Source organism: Sycon ciliatum, chromosome 9 (assembly GCF_964019385.1).
Source record: "Sycon ciliatum chromosome 9, ocSycCili1.1, whole genome shotgun sequence".
Taxonomy (NCBI): domain Eukaryota; kingdom Metazoa; phylum Porifera; class Calcarea; order Leucosolenida; family Sycettidae; genus Sycon; species Sycon ciliatum.
Genome location: NC_088651.1, coordinates 8,475,226 through 8,495,905, shown reverse-complemented (window position 1 = coordinate 8,495,905; position 20,680 = coordinate 8,475,226). Strand labels below are relative to the sequence as shown.

The 20,680-nt window shown below is 47.0% G+C and overlaps 2 protein-coding genes across 5 annotated transcripts in view; both read left to right on the top strand.

Annotated features, from left to right (window-relative positions):
• The first annotated feature begins 3,432 nt into the window (after positions 1–3,432).
• Positions 3,433–20,680, top strand: part of LOC135824918 (uncharacterized) — a 44,790-nt gene continuing 27,542 nt past the window's right edge. The window contains exons 1-10 of one of the 4 annotated variants that reach the window (XM_065337660.1): positions 3,433–3,680; positions 6,780–6,878; positions 7,094–7,192; positions 7,702–7,800; positions 8,904–9,002; positions 9,514–9,612; positions 10,717–10,815; positions 11,360–11,458; positions 11,988–12,086; positions 17,648–17,746. In XM_065337660.1, coding sequence (XP_065193732.1) covers positions 3,468–3,680; positions 6,780–6,878; positions 7,094–7,192; positions 7,702–7,800; positions 8,904–9,002; positions 9,514–9,612; positions 10,717–10,815; positions 11,360–11,458; positions 11,988–12,086; positions 17,648–17,746 — 1,104 coding nt within the window. In that variant the 5' untranslated portion in view covers positions 3,433–3,467. The remainder of the gene's footprint in view (positions 3,681–6,779; positions 6,879–7,093; positions 7,193–7,701; positions 7,801–8,903; positions 9,003–9,513; positions 9,613–10,716; positions 10,816–11,359; positions 11,459–11,987; positions 12,087–17,647; positions 17,747–20,680) is intronic. The other 3 variants (XM_065337661.1, XM_065337662.1, XM_065337663.1) reach the window with 3 other exon arrangements.
• The window catches only part of LOC135824920 (uncharacterized), a 7,068-nt gene continuing 4,151 nt past the window's right edge, over positions 17,764–20,680 (top strand). Inside the window, exons 1-2 of the mRNA XM_065337664.1 lie at positions 17,764–19,926; positions 19,981–20,680. The exon at positions 19,981–20,680 is cut by the window's right edge and continues 4,151 nt beyond it. Coding sequence (XP_065193736.1) covers positions 19,302–19,926; positions 19,981–20,680 — 1,325 coding nt within the window. The 5' untranslated portion in view covers positions 17,764–19,301. The remainder of the gene's footprint in view (positions 19,927–19,980) is intronic.

Genomic DNA, 20,680 nt, shown 5'->3' with positions numbered 1-20,680 from the left:
TCTCAAGCTGGACAATTTCCTTCGTCCCTTCAAGGGCAAGGGGGACGATTTCAATGCATTTCGCTCGAAATTTGGTGTGTTGGCCAAAATATCAAATGGACGTCGGACGATGACAAGATGAAACACCTTCCGCTCTTTGTGGACAGCGACGCGTTTCTGCTGTATGATGGATTGTCGTACACCGACAAGGCAGATCCAGATGTTGTGTCCGGCAAGCTGTCATCTGCGTTCGCCGTGACGAAGTCGCAGGCATACGGCCTGTTTGTACAGCGTAAGCTGAAACCCGATGAGTCGGTGGGCGCGTACGTCGCCGATCTGCAGCGGTTGCTGGGCCTGTCTGGTCACAGCGCGACTGGTGACGAGTATACTGTGGTCATAGAACAGTTCATCAGTGGGTTGCCCGTAGAATTTATCCAGCCCTTGCGTATGGCCACTGCTGGGAAGAAATTAAAAGCGTCTGAGTGTGTGGAGCAGGTGCGTGCTCTACAGGCTATGCATGCTGGTTGTGTTCGCAGTCCCATGGTGGTCGCCAGTGCGGCAACTGGAGGTACTGGAGGAGCGTCCCGCAGTGTATTTTGCCACCAGTGCCACGAGCCTGGACATATTCAGCGGAACTGTCCTCGCCGAAAGAGGCAACGTGATCGGTATGGCCGTGGAGAACGAACGTGCTTATTCTGCGACAAGCCTGGCCAGCGTGACGTAGGCACTTCGACAGCCTATACCTCGCCAACCATGGCGCGTCATGTGAAAGGCACCACCACACATACCTACACCGAAATAAAGCGTTGTGGACCCTGGCTAGCGACAGACGTTACTTTTAAAGTAATATCTTTTGCATAGCTACGGGAACGAGAGAGATTGGAAGCTCAGGGACCTACGCTATGCTTTTTTGCCTAGCTCATCATGCATGTTACTAGAACTGGTGGCAATGTTTTTTCATTGATCGGCTATAGTGTTTTACGTCGACAATGACGGCTACAATGCCCAACCAAACCACAACGAACTGATCGGCTACATCATTGTATTGCAAAAAGTTTCCATCAGTTCGAATAACATGCATGATGACGTAGGGCCCTGAGCAAAAGAAATAAACTTTCTCTTGTCATTGAAGGGTATTATGACACCGTCTGCCACCTTGATGACCTAGGGAAAAAATTATAGGGATGTTATGAATTTTCATTTCTCCTATTTTATTTTCAAGACATAACCTAGGATTCGAACCCGCACTATCGCCCTGCATGCATTCCACCGAAACACTTTGCATACATACTCATTCTTCCAAGTTGCTTCACGTTATGATCTTGCATTTGAAAGGCCTATTTGAATATTGTGGCCATGGGCCCATGACCAGCTCGCTTTGATGGCACGGGACAGGCACAGGATAGCGCCAGGCATGCCGACGGCACAAACAAAACAGACACACACCTTGATGGTACGGTACGGGATAGCGCCAGGCATGCCGATGGCGCAAACAAACAACTAAACACGAAATTAAAGCTGTGTGGACCCTGGCTAGCACCAGACGATACTTAAGTAATGTCTATTGCATAGCTACCGGAATAAATCATACTCATACATACAGTATCCGGATCAGGAACGGAAAAGAGAGAAACAATGCATGAGTGTGAAGTCAGCATGGAAAGAAGCAAAGTAATTTCCGGAGTGTTATCCCCCTCCCCCTACTCTGTTTGTGCACCCCTGTGAAAAAGTGCCTTACTTATTTTCCGATTGTAGTGTTTTTCATGCCATTCAACAAAAATACAGTCGATAGTCAGTACTAGAGGGTTATTAAAGGCACATTTGTCTGCGGTGAAGTCAGGTGTTCGCCCTTTAGATCTATGCTGCATTTCGCATTGCAAGACAGTTATTTTGAAAATGGAAAAAATGGGTTACGAGGTAACTGTTCCCCCCCCCCCCCCATACTATTTTGACCTGGCTAGAACCCATGGCCAGTGCTATTCATGAGGATATTTTGTTGGATTGTTGATTGTTTGTGTGTATTGAAGATCCGTGCAATCTTGCCCATGTTTTTTGCTGTCAAATCGTTCCGGTATCGAACTGAGTGTCCCCTCTACCACGGGCATGCACGGGCAGGATGCATTCACCGGGCTTTTTGTCATTGCCAGTAGCTACTCCATAATTGAGTTTCTTCGCAGCAGATCTCACCTTTGCTTGGGAGATCGACAGATGGAGTCCTTGGTCAGCCGATGTCAGCTGGGGGGGGGGGGGTCATTGCCACCCAACCGTGTTTCCACCCCAACGCATAGCTGCTGCTGCATATTCTGCTCTCTCTCTCACTTGGCCTTGCTGGATCTGCGCAGGCGTTGGCATAAATAGCGTGAGAAAGATTATGTATGATACAGGAAACAAGTAGTTAATTGGCTCTGCCCTCGTGATGTGGAGGACTTTTGCAAGTATTAGCAACTTGGCTGGCACTGCTGTTGCCAGAACAACACTATGAGACTGTGCTCTTACTATTAAATCAAAAACCCCTTCACATGCTCTACAGTCCATTTCAAAACTATAGACGCGTACCTAGGCAAAAACCGTTATGCCAGCATCTATACCAAATAAAATCTGTGATCACTTTGTGCATAAATTTTTCCAAATTGGGCGTCTGTTATCCAATCCTTTAGAAACTATATGAGAGTAATTGTGGAGCAATCCTGAGCAATATTCCGAAAACTATTCTCAAAAGGTTCCAACCAAATTTGAAATATTTCAAAAACCCTACGCGTCTATAGTTTTGAAATGCACTGTAGGTCACTATTAGAGGCTTGATCATTCCTATTCCTAATATCCCTTGCTCCGCGTCACTATAAGAGACTGGGCAATTCATTACGATGTTGTATTCTGATGTAAACTGTGGAACGATACCTTTCGGCTGTTGAATAATACAAGAAACCAACTCTCCTATTCTGACATGGTGTGTATTCTGACATGGTGTGTATTCTGACATGGTGTGTATTCTGACATGGTGTGTATTCTGACATGGTGTGTATTCTGACATGGTGTGTATTCTGACATGGTGTGTATTCTGACATGGTGTGTATTCCGACATGGTGTGTATTCTGACATGGTGTGTATTCTGACATGGTGTGTATTCTGACATGGTGTGTATTCTGACATGGTGTGTATTCTGACATGGTGTGTATTCTGACATGGTGTGTATTCTGACATGGTGTGTATTCTGACATGGTGTGTATTCTGACATGGTGTGTATTCTGACATGGTGTGTATTCTGACATGGTGTGTATTCTGACATGGTGTCTATTCTGACATGGTGTGTATTCTGACATGGTGTGTATTCTGACATGGTGTGTATTCTGACATGGTGTGTATTCTGACATGGTGTGTATTCTGACATGGTGTGTATTCTGACATGGTGTCTATTCTGACATGGTGTGTATTCTGACATGGTGTGTATTCTGACATGGTGTGTATTCTGACATGGTGTCTATTCTGACATGGTGTGTATTCTGACATGGTGTGTTTGGTGGGTAAGTTTGTTTTTAATGTGCCTTACAGTGATGCCTGTGATGGCAGCAGTGAATGTCGACCGGATCCTTTGGTACGCTACGGAGGATAAAGTGGAGGATCTAAAAGCAGCAATACTTGAAGGTGGTGTTCTGAAAGAGGAAATCAAACTCCAAAAGGACGCCAGGGGAGATCCATTGTTGGTATGCAGAACTTTAGAATGTGTTGACTTGGGCAAGAATGATCTTTGCATGAGCATGTGTTGCTGCATGAGTGTCGACCTGTGTGTGTGTGTGTGTGTGTGTGTGTGTGTGTGTGCGCGCGCACGTGTGTGCGCGTGTGTGTGTGTGTATGTGTGTGTGTGCATTCGTGCATGTGTGTGTGTGTGTATGTGTATGTGTGTGCATGTGTGTGCATGTGTGTGTGTGTGTGCATGTGTGTGTGTGTGTGTGCGATTATGGTCACACACGTCTTTCTTCTCTTTCTCAGACTCTTCCTGACTTTTCTTTCATTCTCCTGGGTGGTTACCAACAGCCAGTGCATGCCGGAGTATGTGGTGTGATGTGTGTGCGGGAAAAAAAAGAAAAAAAGACCAAAAAGTAGGGATTCACTGGCCAGAAAAAAGCCACTTCAAAGCTATGTGGTGTAGACCAGGCTGAATAGTGGTGGTCAATTCTTCAGCCTTGCAAGCTGTTGAATGGTGCAATCCCAGCACAAGTTGCTATGGCTTCTGCTGTAGCATCGCTATCATCGCCTCTGGCGATGGGCGTCCAATGGTCCAATGGTCAATGGTGTGTGTGTGTATATCTGTAAGTACGCATATGTATGGTGCAGTGGTATGTGCAGTCGATTTCCAATCGAGAGGTTACGGGTTCAATTCCCGACGATCATGGTCACATATGTCTTTCTTCTCGTTATCCTTCTCCTTGCTCTTCTTTCATTCTCCTGGGTGGCTACCAACAGGCAGTGCAAGCCAGAGTATGTGATGTGGTGTGCAAAAAGAGAAAAGACAAAAAAAACTGAAAAACTGGAAAATAGTGATTCACTGGCCAGAGAAAGCTTCAACTAGCCGTGTGGTGTAGACCAGGCTACAATTTAGTGGCGGTGAATTCATCAGCATGCAAGAGTACATAAACCCTGCATAACCTCTATACTGTGCTGCGACGGCAGAACTTCACATCACGTGACATGGATCGAATGGTTACTCTGGCAAACAGTGCAAAGTGACTACCAGAAAGTTGAACCCAAAGCAGGGTTGCGTACAACCCTGTATCTATCATGCACAGGGTGCAAATAATGTGTCTGGGTTCGTCACGTGATGTGAAGTTCCGCCGTCGCAGACCCCGTAGTTGGGGTTGCACACTCTTGGAGGGTTATGCACTCTTGATGCGTGGCATGCCAAATGCGGCTAGTTTTTGTGGTAAATGTGTTGTACATGTGTTGTACATGTGTTGTACATGCTGCTGCACCGTCTTTTGCTGCACATGGGTTTTCATCTCCCCTTTTTACATGCTGCTGTACCGCCTTCTCCCCCCCCCCCCCTCCCCATATACATACTTTCTGTACTTGTCCTCGTTCGGGACTGATCGTAGCACAATTTGCACTTCTTTCGCTTCCACATCCGCACCTTTCCCTCACGCCTCAATGATATGATTGATATTCCTTGGTCTTGTCTTGTGTCTTCATGTCATTCGTCCAGTCATCTCCTCAAATTCTCTTCAAAATGTACTCTCTCTAGCCAAAACTGTTGGCACTTTGATTGGCGTGGTCGCGAGGGGGTAATAGCTCGTCACAACCTGGACGACATTTCTCAGTTGGTAGAGCATGAGACTCTGAATCTCAGGGTCAAGGGTTCGAGCCCCAGGTTGGGCGGCAAAGTGAATGACGGAGTTTGGAAGAAGTTTAGTGCGTGTATAAATTTGTCAATGTCAATTCATGCATGCACCGACGTAAAGAAAGGAAAGAACAGGACGGTCCGAACAGTGTAAAATTGTTTTCAGTATCGCCATTGTGAAGAGCGGTATGTAGGTGAAATGGTGCAACACTTGCTCACACGCTTTCGTCAACATGTGTCTTTACATCTTGCCCCCCCCCCCCCCCCCCCCCTGATGCACGTGACACCCATACACGTCGAGGTTGCTCACGCAAACATGTTGCTGAGCTATTGGATAATTTGTCAACGATCCGGCCTCAGGCTCTGTGTGGTTGTCCGTCCTTGACTTCCCCCTCCTTTACGGGCATGGTGGGCAACCTGCTACACCACTGAAGATCTCAACGGAGACGTAGGAAACTGCAAGAGTCACAAGGAGTCAAGAACAAGACACAGTGGAAGTGATTCTCAGACAGCAACACTGGAAGTGGCAACTACTGTGAACTCGAGGAAACGGTGAAGGTCACTGGAGAAGACCAAAGTGAGCTGATCTGCAATGGAATTATCTCATGCCAGAAGGTCATCGGGAGCCAGGCTTAGAGAGGCAACAGACGGGTCGAAAGATTAACCGAGGTGTCCAAGGCAGGAGAAAAACTCAACCAGATGGACGTGGGATCTCAATGGTCACTTGTCAAGCAATGTTAGATGTCGTGAGTTGAATACAGATATCATGTTACGTCTTTCGTCACTCGTGGCAGATCAAAATTGTATGTTGCAGTTTCGGAAGCATTGTACATTCGTAAGGTGCACCCTGAGCTGTGTGTTCTAAAGGATAATGTGTTGTTTTTGTAGTTACATGTTGCTAGTCCTCATGACTGTGTTAGTTGTACCATGGGACGTATTCTCCTGCCTTCTTTCTTTTTCACCCACTGAGTAAATGTGCTTTTTAGTCCCCTGGTTCCATCCTTTTCATTCTCACTTCGCAAAGTGTTAGATTTAATCTTTTACAAATTTGTTGTCTTTATATTTCTAGTCTTTGAATTATTTCAACATTCCCTGTATTGCCTTGTAAGGAAGGGAACAAAAACGTTTGGCAATTTTACATGTTCAGATCGTCCTTCTGCCTGGTTCTGCTGCGTTGGCGCATTCGTGAATTGTCACGAGGGAATGTGTATGTGTTTAGATTATGTCCCTTATCCGGACATTCTCCTCCACCAAACCCCCTGAAGACAGCCCAAGGTGTGCGGGTAATTGGCACTCCACTGTATTGCCCTTTAAAATAAATTTTGCCATTTGGTATGCTGCATTGTTTCATGACGAGCATACGGGAATCTTGTTTTTAGTACAGAAAGAGCGAATTGTTTAGTGCTCTCTGCTCTGTTTGTTATTTAGTGCACAGTGTTCGACTGCGCTGTGTTTTGTTTTCTTGCAGGCAAAGTTGCTGAGGAGTGCCTGCAGAAGAAATGCTACTTCTGTTGTCAAGTTCCTGGTAAACATTGTTGGCAGGAACGTGCTGAACGGTGCAGGGGAGGTCAGTTGGCCTTGGTATTAGCAGTTAGGGACTCAGCTGAGTCAAAGTGGACTCAGCGTGTCAAGTTTGGCATAATACAAGAAGCATGCTATCCCCAAACAGTTGTGTGGTTATTGTGTGAGTGTATATGCAGGAGTCCGCGGTCACGTGAGGGGGGAGTGATAATAGAAGGTTTCTTTTGTTTATTACTGCTTATACTTATTGCTGCATCACAGGATAAATGTACACCACTTCACTGTGCCACTGATGGGAACAAGGCCGACTGCGTTCTGCATCTACTGCATGCCGGAGCTAACCCAGATCAACCCGATATAGTAGGTTATGGAGATATTTCAATATACTATAGTACTCTGATAATAAATTTCTTGGAAACTCATTGTATGAAGAAAACAAAGAGTATGTTGGCAAACTGCTGGAAAAGTGCTCAATGCGCCAGGTACAGAGCTTTTTCCCAATGATTATTCCCTAGGTTTTAATGCTAGTTTTCTCATGACTGTTTCGGCATCAAAATTTAAAAGTCACAACAGATCCCAATTGGATCCTTCTCTTCTCCCTTCATCAACAACTGTTATGTGATGGAATCACTATGTGCCCTAACTCTGAGTGTCATGCTGCTGGTGTCATGAATGTGGTTTGTCGGAGAGCACATTTGGTGTTGGGTTTGGAAGTATTCTGAAATCGACAGGCTCTAAGCTGCAACTCGCACTCGTTCATATCAATGTATCCCCACCGATGAACATGCGGCACACAATATGTACAAACATCTCTCATATTGAGCCATGCTCTTTGTTGCCTTCTTGCTAAACATACACTTGTGTTATAGTGTGGAAGGACACCACTTCACTATGCCAGTTGGTGGGGTCATATCGACTGTATGCGGCATCTACTGGACAACAATGCCAATCCAAACCAACCTGACCTAGTAAGTTGCATCTCATGAATCATTTTAATAAGCAAAACAGTGAAACTGCTGCCCTGTGTTGCAATGGCCTTACCCACTGCATCTCATACACAGGAACACTGGGATGTGAAGGAGAGCTATGAGATGAACTAATTCATTTTTCCTGATCCAAACCTGTCCGATTATGAAAGTTGAAGAACATGTGTTCTACCTAGTATTGTGATATGCAGTGTAGAGACTATGTATTACATACAATATTGTGGACACACAAGTACATGTGACTGAGAACTTCTCTGTTTGATTTGTAAAATATACTGCAGTAATCACACCATCAGAGTGATACAACAGTTTTACCCTGAGTGCTGCAAGTTAGATGGAAGTTTCCGGGGGAGGAAGGAGGAAACTAGTTATCACCAACCCTCACCGCGTCCAGCTCACGTTGCTACCGTATGTGACCTGAGTTGGGCGCCCTGCCGTGCAGTATAGAACTGTCCTCCAGCCAGTCAGGTATTTGGCAGCCCAGTGACCTGTCTAACAAATCGCAGCGTTTAGAAGGGCCAAATGCGGCAGGGCCAGTTTCAGGCTGGTCGCGTAGGCGGCGGACTGGTGGGCGACCGGCAAGACTGCAGTCGCATTTGGATCACCGAAGTGATATACATATACAGGTGCTTTGACTGCACCCCGTGGCGCATCGGGGAGGCTTCTTGGGCCTAGACAGCCCTTAAGCGCACCACTGTATCAGGTATGCGCAGGTGGAGCAGCAGAGCAAGATGTGTGCCGGAAACTCACCGTCATCCGGTCGACTTCACGGTTGTGACTTTACACAGCCGCCACTCACTACTTGTTATGGCTTGCAGAAGGCCAGAATTTTTTTCTCGCTCTTACCCTTCTCCCAGGCACGGCTTCATGTTAGAGCAGAAATGAGCAGTTAGGGACTCAGCTGAGTCAGCGTGTCAAGTTTGGCATAATACAAGAAGCATGCTATCCCCAAACAGTTGTGTGGTTATTGTGTGAGTGTGTATGCAGGAGTCTGCGGTCACGTGAGGGGGGAGTGATAATAGAAGGTTTCTTTTGTTTATTACTGCTTATACGTATTGCTGCTTATACTTATTGCTGCATCACAGGATAGACGTACACCACTTCACCGTGCCACTATTGGGAACAAGGCAGACTGCGTTCTGCATCTACTGCATGCCGGAGCTAACCCAGATCCGACCGATATAGTAGGTTATGGAGATATTTTAATATACTATAGTACTCTGATAATAAATTTCTTGGAAACTCATTGTATGAAGAAAACAAAGAGTATGTTGGCAACATGCTGGAAAAGTGCTCAATGCGCCGGGTACAGAGCTCTTTTCCCAATGATTATTCCCTAGGTTTTAATGCCAGTTTTCTCGTGACTGTTTCGGCATCAAAATTTAAAAGTCACAACAGATCCCAATTGGATTCTTCTCTTCTCCCTTCATCAAAAACTGTTATGTGAAGGAATCACTATGTGCCCTAACTCTGAGTGTCATGCTGCTGGTGTCATGAATGTGGTTTGTCGGAGAGCACATTTGGTGTTGGGTATGGAAGTACTCTGGAATCGACAGGCTCTAACCTGCAACTCGCGCTCGTTCATATCAATGTATCCCCCACCGATGAACATGCGGCACACAATATGTACAAACATCTCTCATATTGAGCCATGCTCTTTGTTGCCTTCTTGCTAAACATACACTTGTGTTATAGTATGGAAGGACACCACTTCACTATGCCAGTGAGTGGGGATATATCGACTGTCTGCGGCATCTACTGGACAATAATGCCAATCCAAACCAACCTGACCTAGTAAGTTGCATCTCATGAATCATTTTAACAAACAAAACTGTGAAATTGCTACCCTGTGCTGCAATGGTATTAACCACTGCACAATTCTCCACAGGAACACTGGGATGTGAAGGAGAGCTATGAGATGAACTAATTCATTTTTGCTGATCTAAACCTGTCCGATTATGAAAGTTGAAGAACATTGTGTTCTACCTAGTATTGTGATAGATAGTGTAGAGACTATGTAATACATACAATATAGTGGACACACAAGTACATGTGACTGAGAACTTCTCTTTGTTTGATTTGTAAAATATACTGCAGTAATCACACCATCAGAGTGATACACCAGTTTTACCCTGAGTGCTGCAAGTTAGATGGAAGTTTCCGGGGGAGGAAGGAGGAAACTGTAGTTATCACCAACCCTCACCGCGCCCAGCTCACGTCGCTACTGCATGCGACCTGAGCTGGGCGCCCTGCCGTGCAGTATAGAACTGTCCTCCAGCCAGTCAGGTATTTGGCAGCCTAGTGAGCTGTCTACCGGATCGCAGCGTTTAGAAGGGCCAAATGCGGCAGGGCCAGACTCAGGCTGGTCGCGTAGGCGGCAGGCTGGTGGGCGACCGGCAAGGCTGCAGTCGCATTTGGATCACCGAAGTGATATACATATACAGGTGCTTTGACTGCACCCCGTGGCGAATCAGGGAGGCTTCTGGGGCCCAGACAGCCCGTAAGCGCACCACCGTATCAGGTATGCGCAGGTGGAGCAGCAGAGCAAGATGTGTGCCGGAAACTCACCGTCATCCGGTCGACTTCACGGTTGTGACTTTACACAGCCGCCACTCACTACTTGTTATGGCTTGCAGAAGGCCAGAATTTTTTTCTCGCTCTTACCCTTCTCCCAGGCACGGCTTCATGTTAGAGCAGAAATGAGCAGTTAGGGACTCAGCTGAGTCAAACTGGACTCAGCGTGTCAAGTTTGGCATAATACAAGAAGCATGCTATCCCCAAACAGTTGTGTGGTTATTGTGTGAGTGTATATGCAGGAGTCCGCGGTCACGTGAGGGGGGAGTGATAATAGAAGGTTTCTTTTGTTTATTACCGCTTGTACTTATTGCTGCATCACAGGATCAATGTACACCACTTCACCTTGCCACTTTTGGGAACAAGACCGACTGCGTTCTGCATCTACTGCATGCCGGAGCTAACCCAGATCAACCCGATAAAGTAGGTTATGGAACAAACAGTTCAATAATTATTATTATACTCTGATACTCAATCTGCGGACAGCATGCTGTTTCGTTCTTTTTGAACTCATCAGCGCAGCACAGAGAAAATGAGGCCGAACCTGATAGCAATGAAAATAAAAATTTCCAATCAGGCCCGAACGTACCTTGCCAGAGTGCTCAAACTGACAAGTCAGTGAGCTCTGCATAACGCAAACAGCAAAGGCACTACCCCACGCAAGAGTGCTCAAATGCTACAAGAGCAGGAGCAAAATACTCAATCTGCGGACAGCATGCTGTTTCGTTCTTTTTGAACTCATCAGCGCAGCACAGAGAAAATGAGGCCGAACCTGATAGCAATGAAAATAAAAATTTCCAATCAGGCCCGAACGTACTCTGATATAAATGCATTTCCTGCGAAGTAACTGTAAGACTATGCTAGTAAACATACCATCAGAGTGATAGACCAGTTTTACCCTGAGTCTTGCAAGTCAGTAGAAGTTTTCTTTTGTTTATTACTGCTTATACTTATTGCTGCATCACAGGATAGACGTACACCACTTCACAAAGCCACTTTTGGGAACAAGGCCGACTGCGTTCTGCATCTACTGCATGCCGGAGCTAACCCAGATCGACCCGATAAAGTAGGTGATGGAACAGCCATTTCAATATACTCTGCTAATGCATTTCCTGCAAACTAACTGCATGAAGAAATCAAAGACTATGCTGGTAAACTGCTGGGAAAGTGCTCAGTGTGCCGGGTGCAAGTTTTTTTCACTATGATAATTCCGTAGGTTTTAATGCCAACTGTCCGATGACTGTTTCGGCATAAAAATTAAGTCACAACAGATCCTGACTTTACCCCCTCTCTCTCTTTCAATAAAAACTGTTACACGTATGCGAAGGAATCACAACGTGCCCTAACTCGAAGTGTAATGTTGCTGGTGTTGTGAATGTGGTTGGTCGGAGAGCACATTAAATGTGCTCTCCGACCAAAATTTGGTGATGGCTTCGGAAGTCTTTTGGAATCAACAGGCTCAAAGCTGCCACTTGCCCTCTTTCATATCAATGTATCCTCCACAGATGAACATGTGGCATTCAATGTGTACAGCCACCTCTCATAGTGAGCCATGTTCTTTGTTGGCTACTTGCTGAATTTACACTTGTATATAGTGGGGAAAGACACCACTTCACTCTGCCAGTGACTTTGGTCACATCGACTGCATGCAGCATCTACTAGACAGCAACGCCAATCCAAGCCAACCTGACAAGGTACGTCGCATCTCATGAAGTAAATAACTGAAATTAGCTGTGAAACTGCTACCCTGTGCTGCAATGGTCTTACCCACTGCACACTTCTCCACAGGAACATTGAGACGTGAAGGGTATCTTTGAGATGAACCAATTCATTTTTAATCTCGTGAATACGTGTTTCGGAGACAGTAGCATCAAAGTGGCAAAATGATAGCATATCGTGCATGAACTATTGTTTATCTGTGGGCCAAGGTGACAAACTAACATGAAGCATCATCAGAGAGACACCTCGGGAGAGAGGGACGAAGACACACAGAGAGAGAGAGAGAGAGAGAGAGAGAGAGAGAGAGAGAGAGAGAGAGAGAGAGAGAGAGAGAGAGAGAGAGAGAGAGAGAGAGAGAGAGAGAGAGAGAGAGAGAGAGAGACAGAGACAGAGACAGAGACAGAGACAGAGAGAGAGAGAGAGAGAGAGAGAGAGAGAGAGAGAGAGAGAGAGAGAGAGAGAGAGAGAGAGAGAGAGAGAGAGAGAGAGAGAGAGAGAGAGAGAGAGAGAGAGAGAGAGAGAGAGAGAGAGAGAGAGAGAGAGAGAGAGAGAGAGAGAGAGAGAGAGAGAGAGAGAGAGAGAGAGAGAGAGAGAGAGAGAGAGAGAGAGAGACAGAGAGACAGCGAGACAGAGAGACAGAGAGACAGAGAGACAGAGAGACAGAGAGACAGAGAGACAGAGACAGAGAGAGACACTCAGAGAGAGAGAGAGAGACAGAGAGAGAGACAGAGAGAGATAGAGGCGGGGTTTGTTTCCTAGAGGTGGGTGACTGCTCAAAGGTTTACAGAGTTTTTTGTTTGTTTGAAGTTTTATTTTACATCGCAAACCAAACGGGCATATATGCTCAATATTATGATGGCGATAGAATATAAAAAGAAATGTGGCTCGATAAAGCTGTACTCGAGAAAATAAGACAGTAGTCAATGGGAAATATATGTACTGGAAATTACGGTAATTGCAAACCAAGTTCGAATAGAATTAACAATCGGGGGATAATGGGAAAATGAGGGCCGACGCCAGAGGGAGGTACTATTAGGCTATATTAACCATAGAAAAACGCTTTCAGCAATCTTTTAAAGGGGAAGTATACCCTAAAATCAAATTTTCACCAGTTGTAGTCTTCTGGGTGCTGAGTCGAATGGTCTTGGTCCGAGGAAGCTGCGACGCTCCCTTCCTACTTGAATCCCAATCGAACTCGCGCACTTCCACCGAAACTGGGTGACTGCGCCCTACTAGATGGGGATTTGTATGCAAAATGTCACTAAAAGCGCCATTTCGTTCTTATAAAAGCACGGATGACCGCGATTGGCCCATATGTTGTAGTCTTTTGGACGCTGAGTCGACTGGTTTTGGTCCGAAAAGGCTGCGATGCAGCGTTCCTCCTTTATTCCCAATCGAACATGGTTGAACAAGCGGTCACGTGCTCCTGGGTGCCCAAATCACCTGGTCACCGCGCCAGCAGGCGACAACTTTCACACCAAGGTTCAACTCGAGTTCAACTCGAGTGACAGGACTGCACCCAAAAAAGGTCAAACAGGTTAGTAAGTTGTACCCTGCAGGCACGGTGACCAGCTGACTGGTGTACGCAGGAGCACGTGACCGCTTGTTCAACCATGTTCGATTGGGAATAAAGGAGGAACGCTGCATCGCAGCCTTTTCGGACCAAAACCAGGCGACTCAGCGTCCAAAAGACTACAACATATGGGCCAATCGCGGTCATCCGTGCTTTTATAAGAACGAAATGGCGCTTTTAGTGACATTTTGCATACAAATCCCCATCTAGTAGGGCGCAGTCACCCAGTTTCGGTGGAAGTGCGCGAGTTCGATTGGGATTCAAGTAGGAAGGGAGCGTCTCAGCTTCCTCGGACCAAGACCATTCGACTCAGCACCCCGAAGACTACAACTGGTGAAAATTTGATTTTAGGGTATACTTCCCCTTTAAACGAGTTTGGACAACGAGTGGACGTGAGCTCCTGTGGCAGGGTGTTCCAAAGCTTCGCTGATGAGCTATGTATTAGCGAAACAGCTGTCTGACAGTACTTCACACTTTCCTTTTCCCGCGTTATCACCTCAGCTATGCCAGTTTTGTATGTGGAAACCCCTATATAATAGCAGTTTGGTCTATATTTTTAATCATTCAACATTTACCTTCACTGATGAGCTATTTATTAGCGAAACAGCTGTCTGAAGGAGTTTATCAATATCGTCTACGGAAGTGTCCTCGCAATGGTGATGGTTGTGTGCAGGAGGGTCTAGTCGGCTAAAGAGCGCAGTGTGGTGGTGGAGGTGACTCAACATTTTCTTCAATGGCCGAGAGCTCTGTCGCACCCTGTAATACTATAATATAGTACTGTTTGAAACTCGGATGTTGAGCCATAAATAAATGTGGAAGAGAAAAAAGACATATGGATACGAGTTAAGAGTAACTCTCCATCACTGTAACATGATACTATATACAGTCTTGAAAGTGCAATAACTAAGCACAAAACTGACGGAGTACTGAAACATTCGACGTCCTGACACCTAGCTTCAACACATCTCCGTAGCGCTAACCGACAGCCTTCCAACTTGGAAGGTTCAAGGTTATGGAAAGACCAAATAGGGGAAGGCAAGCGCAACGACCATAACCTTGAACCTTCCAAGTTGGAAGGCTGTCGGTTAGCGCTATGGAGATGTGTTGAAGCTAGGTGCCAGGACGTCAAATATTTCAGTACTCTGTCAGTTTTGTGCCCAGTTATTGCACTTTTTGACTGAATATAGTATCATGTTACAGTGATGGAGAGTTACTCTTAACTCGTATCCATATGTCTTTTTTTCTCTTCCACATATAGTACTGTGATAATATATTTCTTGGAAACTCACTGTATGAAGAAAACAAAGAGTATGCTGGCAACATGCTGGAAAAGTGCTCAATGCAGAGCTTACAGAGCTTTTTTTCCCAATGATTATTCCCTAGGTTTTAATGCCAGTTTTCTCGTGACTGTTTCGGCATCAAAATTTAAAAGTCACAACAGATCCCAATTGGATCCTTCTCTTCTCCCTTCATCAAAAACTGTTATGTGAAGGAATCACTATGTGCCCTAACTCTGAGTGTCATGCTGCTGGTGTCATGAATGTGGTTTGTCGGAGAGCACATTTGGTGTTGGGTATGGAAGTACTCTGGAATCGACAGGCGACTGGCGACAGGCGGCGGAAACCAATGGTATGCTGTCGCCAGATGTTCGCTGAGTTAGCGGCACAACGTATTTGCAATTGTCATTGCCACGGGTGTTACTGGGAGGTTAGAGGTTACTCCATATTTCAGAAGAGAGCTGATGCTGCTGGTGTGGACATGGTGCATAAGGAAACAGAGTTTGCATTTGGCACGTTCAATTACAGGGAAAGGCGAGTGTATAATATTATAGGAGTGGTATTAGACGGGAAGGGCAGGTTGGCTACGCAGCGAACACATCGCTTGTCAAGGACAGTGAGTTGCTGCCGCTGGTGAGCCGCGAGTGCAGAGAAGAACACGTTTCAGTGGTGTGTCCAGGATTTGCCTGAGGGGGGGGGGGGGAGGGGGGTTGCGGCCGGGATCAAGGCGGGATGGGGTGGGGGTAGATGACATCATGCTACTGTACCAGGTCAGCCATTTTGAAAACCGATGTCAAGAAGCTCCTCCTGTAGCCCCCTTCTTCAACAGTAATTCACCCGAATGGCCCCAGAGACTGTTCCGGAGGATCAGCGCACCACACGGGGACAAGTGTCGAACTTGCTTCAAGTTCCCTTTCTTCGTGGGCCTGCGAGACGATCGACCATGATGTTTCGGAGAAGCATTCTCTGGAACGCTCTCCTTTCTGATTTTAGAGTGATACGTGTCCCTGGTCCCTCCCGAAAAGCTCTTTCTGCCATTGATATACTTACTTTGTGAATATCCTCGTTAAACTTTTATTATCTGCCATAAATTCCAACCTTCTCATCTATCAATCATTTGTGCATGCATGTCTATAAAATCAACCACGTGTTCCTGACTCCATGAAATTGTCTTTTTATTCTTTGAATCCATGAAATTATTGTCTTTCTATTTCTGACTCCATGAAATTGTCTTCATATAAAAATTTCCTTTTCTTCTTTTGGTCCTTTCTGTCTTATATTATTATCATTTCTTGTTTTCCCTTGCATATCATCCCTTCATCATTCTGTGAGAACCTGTCCTATGGGCAGGTGAGAAGGCATCTCTGCCTGTTCATTTGGTGAAGTAAAATAAACAACAACAACAACAACAACAAGCCGTAAATCTCACACACCACGAGCAGTATTTCTGTACACGCAGCAAAAATGTTCATTGTAAACTTCAAATTTGCCGTTATGTGAGCGAATCAACTGCAATTATTTATGCGAGTCCAACAATTTATCACCGCTCTCAAAGCATCCTTTACATAGGCAGCGTACTTGTCACTGTGCACTGTTCTTCATGTTCTGGCTGCTCGCTGACAACAGGTTCTTCCACGTCTGGCGGAGTGTGACTGTCAGTCCGCTCCGAAAGTTCAACTGGAATAACAGCGACTTCACCACTCCCACTGTTTCCTGTTGGACCGGCAGCAGGAGTTGCGCTGCCACAGGAACGCTTTACAAAAATTCCAGGCTCTGCTGGCTAGAGCTTGGCCTTTTGGGATGTCGCTGAGACATCGAAGAAAAGTCTTCGAGTCAACCAAAACACGATTCGAACGAGGATGATCGCCTGAGCCCTCGGCATTCGAATCGTGTTTTGGTCTATTCGATCGAAGACTTTTCTTCGATGTCAGGACAGACATCCCGTCGACTCCAAAATAAGCGTGAACGGGCGATTCAGCGCCGGTCACAGGAAACGTCGGAAGAGAGATCCCGTCGACTCCAGAACGCCCGTGATCGGCAGAGTCAGCGCCGGTCCCAGGAAACGTCAGGACAGACACCCCGTCGACTCCAGAACGCCCATGATCGGCAGGGTCAGCGCCTGTCACAGGAAACGTCAGGACAGACATCCCGTCAACTCCAGAACGCCCGTGATCGGCAGAGTCAGCGCCTGTCACAGGAAACGTTGGACGACACAAATGCAAGAAATGAGCATAGGAGGCTTAATCGTGCTGATTCGCGTCGTGCTACTGCAGCTGCGCACATGGAAACTCCAATCGGCCAAAGTTTAATGACGGCGAAAAGGTTCGCTTCGAGATCGGCCAAAGTTTCTCATCGGCCAAAATTTGTTGATTTGCAGTATAAGGAGATAAAAAGAAATGAAGGAGTAAACCCAAAGTGGATGAAATTAGAGAAAAATAACAATCCGCAATAAATTCTGCAAATACTTTTGCCTAACTCATATTCAAACTGATTGAAACGTTTTTGCAATACAATGATGTGGCCAATCAACGGAAAAAAACCTTTCCATCAGTTCTAATAACATGTACGATGAGCTAGGCAAAAAAGCATAAAAGCATAGCGTAGGGCCCTGAGCTTCCAAGCTCTCTCGTTGATTGCGGTTATCATTTTTAGTGTTCCTTTTTTTTAAACATTTGCCCTGTTCCAGAATGGCGACACTCCATTGGACATTGCGGCGAAGCAGAATGGACCGCGTGTTGTGAAGTATCTAGTCTCCTACGTACTGCGTAAGACAACAAAGGATCAGGTAAGACACGAGCGCTTTTAAAATCACTTCTGCTTTTACAATTATTATCAGTGGAAGGCTGCAGATAGCAATATTCCAGCATGTGTCTGTGCGGGTGCGTGTGCATGTGAGTGATGTGGTGGGTGTGAGTGTGGGTGTGGGTTTGTGTACCAAATGCCTCGGTTGTAGGGTATAGTTATGCCAAAATAGTGTTGAGTCTGGTGCCAACGGACTTGACTCCTTGAAGGTGTATTGTTGTACCTGCCACCTTGGTGAGTTTCAGGGTTCCCATACTTTCTATTTGAAGTATACACGGACTGGTACGGCCTCACAGCTGAATGTGGCGAGTGGATCCAGTCCATCTCGGATGCCATTGTTGCACGGCGCTTGCAACTTGATACGACAGTCAAGTTGGACAGTCTGTGAGCGACTTTTGCCAGTCAGTGCGGACTTCGTTGGCACAAATGCGGGGAAGAGCGTCTGAAGCCCACCTGTGAACAATTGGGTGCTGTGTGTCGTTAAACGCGTCATCGTTGGTTTGCCAGCCGAGGCGGACTTGAATTGCACAATTGTTCTCCCAGCTTTGGTGAGGCTCCAGTTTCCAAGACAGATTGTACCTCGCCCACCTGATTGCAGCCAATGTCAGCTCCACTTTCACACCTGCAATCGTTGTTTCCGGAGCAAAGCGGGGCCTGCCGGCGCAACTCTAACCGCAGATCATGCAGTTCTCTTTCTAAACACCGCACAATCTCGTGCCTGACCTGTTCTCTGAAGTTCACATGTCCCCGGTTGTTGTCGCCACTCATGTTGTCGCCACTCACCTGTTCTGTAATTGTTTCAAGACAGCCTCTTGAATGATTCTCGTTTTGACCTTACCTTGTCTGTTTATTTATTCATCTTCCTCTGTCTCTGAGTCACATTGCTGCGAGCGCGCACGTGGAGATGCTCCAGTTTTCAGCCATGCTATTGTTCTACTGACGCTGATAATTGGAATCATAATTCTCTCCTTCTGTCTAGTCGTGTTCTACTCTGCTTCTCTGTCTCTCTTCTATTCTGTTTCTGCTTCGAACGTGTAGTTGTTTGAGCTGCTCTCATGATAATTTATTTGTATTTTTGAAACCCTTTGTACCCGCGATCATGCGCTTGTACAACTGTGCTGTGCTGTATGACTGAGCTATGACTATGAGTCATGCTCGCACTAGCTATGATGCCTTTTGTGTCACGTGTCCGTGTATGTCGTGGCGCAAGCGCGCTGTGCCTTTGCTGGCCCTTTTTTGCTTCCTTTTGCAGTTTTGGTTTTAGAGTTATGCCGGTTATGGTTGAAGTGTGTTTGCAAGGAGAAATCCAGAACGTCTAGTAATGGTGTGTTGTCCCATTTGCGTTCGGAGAGTGTGCCTGTGCACGTGTATCGGAATTTGAATTCTTGCCTGGAACATTTGGTCCTTCGAGCCTTACTTCGACTCAACCTTGTAGCTTCAGTACAGTCTTCTTTCGTAGTGTCAATTTGTTTTGTTTGTGATTGTCAATTTAGTCCGGCCGCAGTTTCAGTAACTGTCAGTCTAGCAGTAGTGTCATAATGTCTTACCAGGTGCTGCGTGCGTCGTCCAGCTCAGCAACCCGCCGGCGACTGCTTCAAGCGCAGGCTCAGCTAGAAGCAGTGAAGAAACTTCAGGCGCTCGAGGAGCAGGAGCTGGCCCGCAAAAAGACGCTGGTCGATTTGGAACTAAAAGTTGTGCTGGCAGAAATCGCAGATGCCAGCAGCAGAGCAGGCAGCTCAGTCCTCAGTGGACTTACCGGTAGTAGTAGGAGCCTGGCACTGCAGCCAGCCCTTGCCACTGTTGTCCCTAGCACTAAAGTGGCACGCGTAGCAGAGCGGGTGAGGACCGGGGTAACCCAAGACGTCTCCTACGTCCCCGATCAGCCGCCCATTGTTGACACAGCACAGTCCGCCTGTGCTGCTGTGGAGAGTGCCTCTTGTACCCGGGAGCTGTTTGCGCAGCACAGGGCACCGCCAGGCATTCTGCACCCTGCGGAGCACAGGGCACCGCCAGGCATTCTGCACCCTGCGGAGCACACATGTAGTGTAGCTGCCCCTTCAGACAGTGCTCCCCCGCAGCCGGTCAGGCATCAGGTCACATTTGCAGCTGGCCAGCCTGCTTCTCAGTATGTAGCGCCTCCTGCGGTACGCCAGTCAGCGCCAGCTCCGCCTGTAGGCCAGTCAGCGCCAGCTCCGCCTGTAGGCCAGTCAGCGCCACGTCCAGTAACCCGCTTAAACGCGGAGGCAGCCCCATTCATGACTGTACCCATGACGAGCCTCGGTGATTCGCCAGGTGCTAGGGAGCTGCAACCCCGACAACAGCTAGATCGTGCGTGGTCCGAGCTGGTCATGAATGAACAAGTGCTGCACCAGACATTGGGTCAGGTCCCACAAGCCAATCCGCCGACTGCGCGTGCTCCACCTGCACCACCTGACGTGGTGAATCCGAATAAACCCGGAAAGTTGAGATTGGTCTTTGACGCGGCGTCAAAGACAGGTGGGAGGAGCCTTAATGATGCGCTGCTCTCCGGGCCAGACCTGCTCCGTCCACTGCCAACGGTTCTGTTCGGTTTCCGGGAGCGCCGTATTGCGTTTGGTGCCGACATTGCCGAAATGTTCCACCAGGTTCAGATCCGTGAAGCCGACCGAGACAGCCAACGGTTCCTGTGGCGGACCGATCAGAGTCAACCACCTGATGTCTTCAGGATGAAGTCAATGACATTTGGCGCGACGTCGTCCCCTTCGTCGGCAATGTTCGTTAAGAACCACAATGCTCACAGCCACCCGCAGACGTCGCCTCGGCTACAGACTGCCATAGTCGAGCGTCACTACATGGACGACTACTTTGACTCAACAGACACCGTTGAAGAAGCCACCTCACTGTCTGCTGACGTCATCCGCATCCACAAGGACGGAGG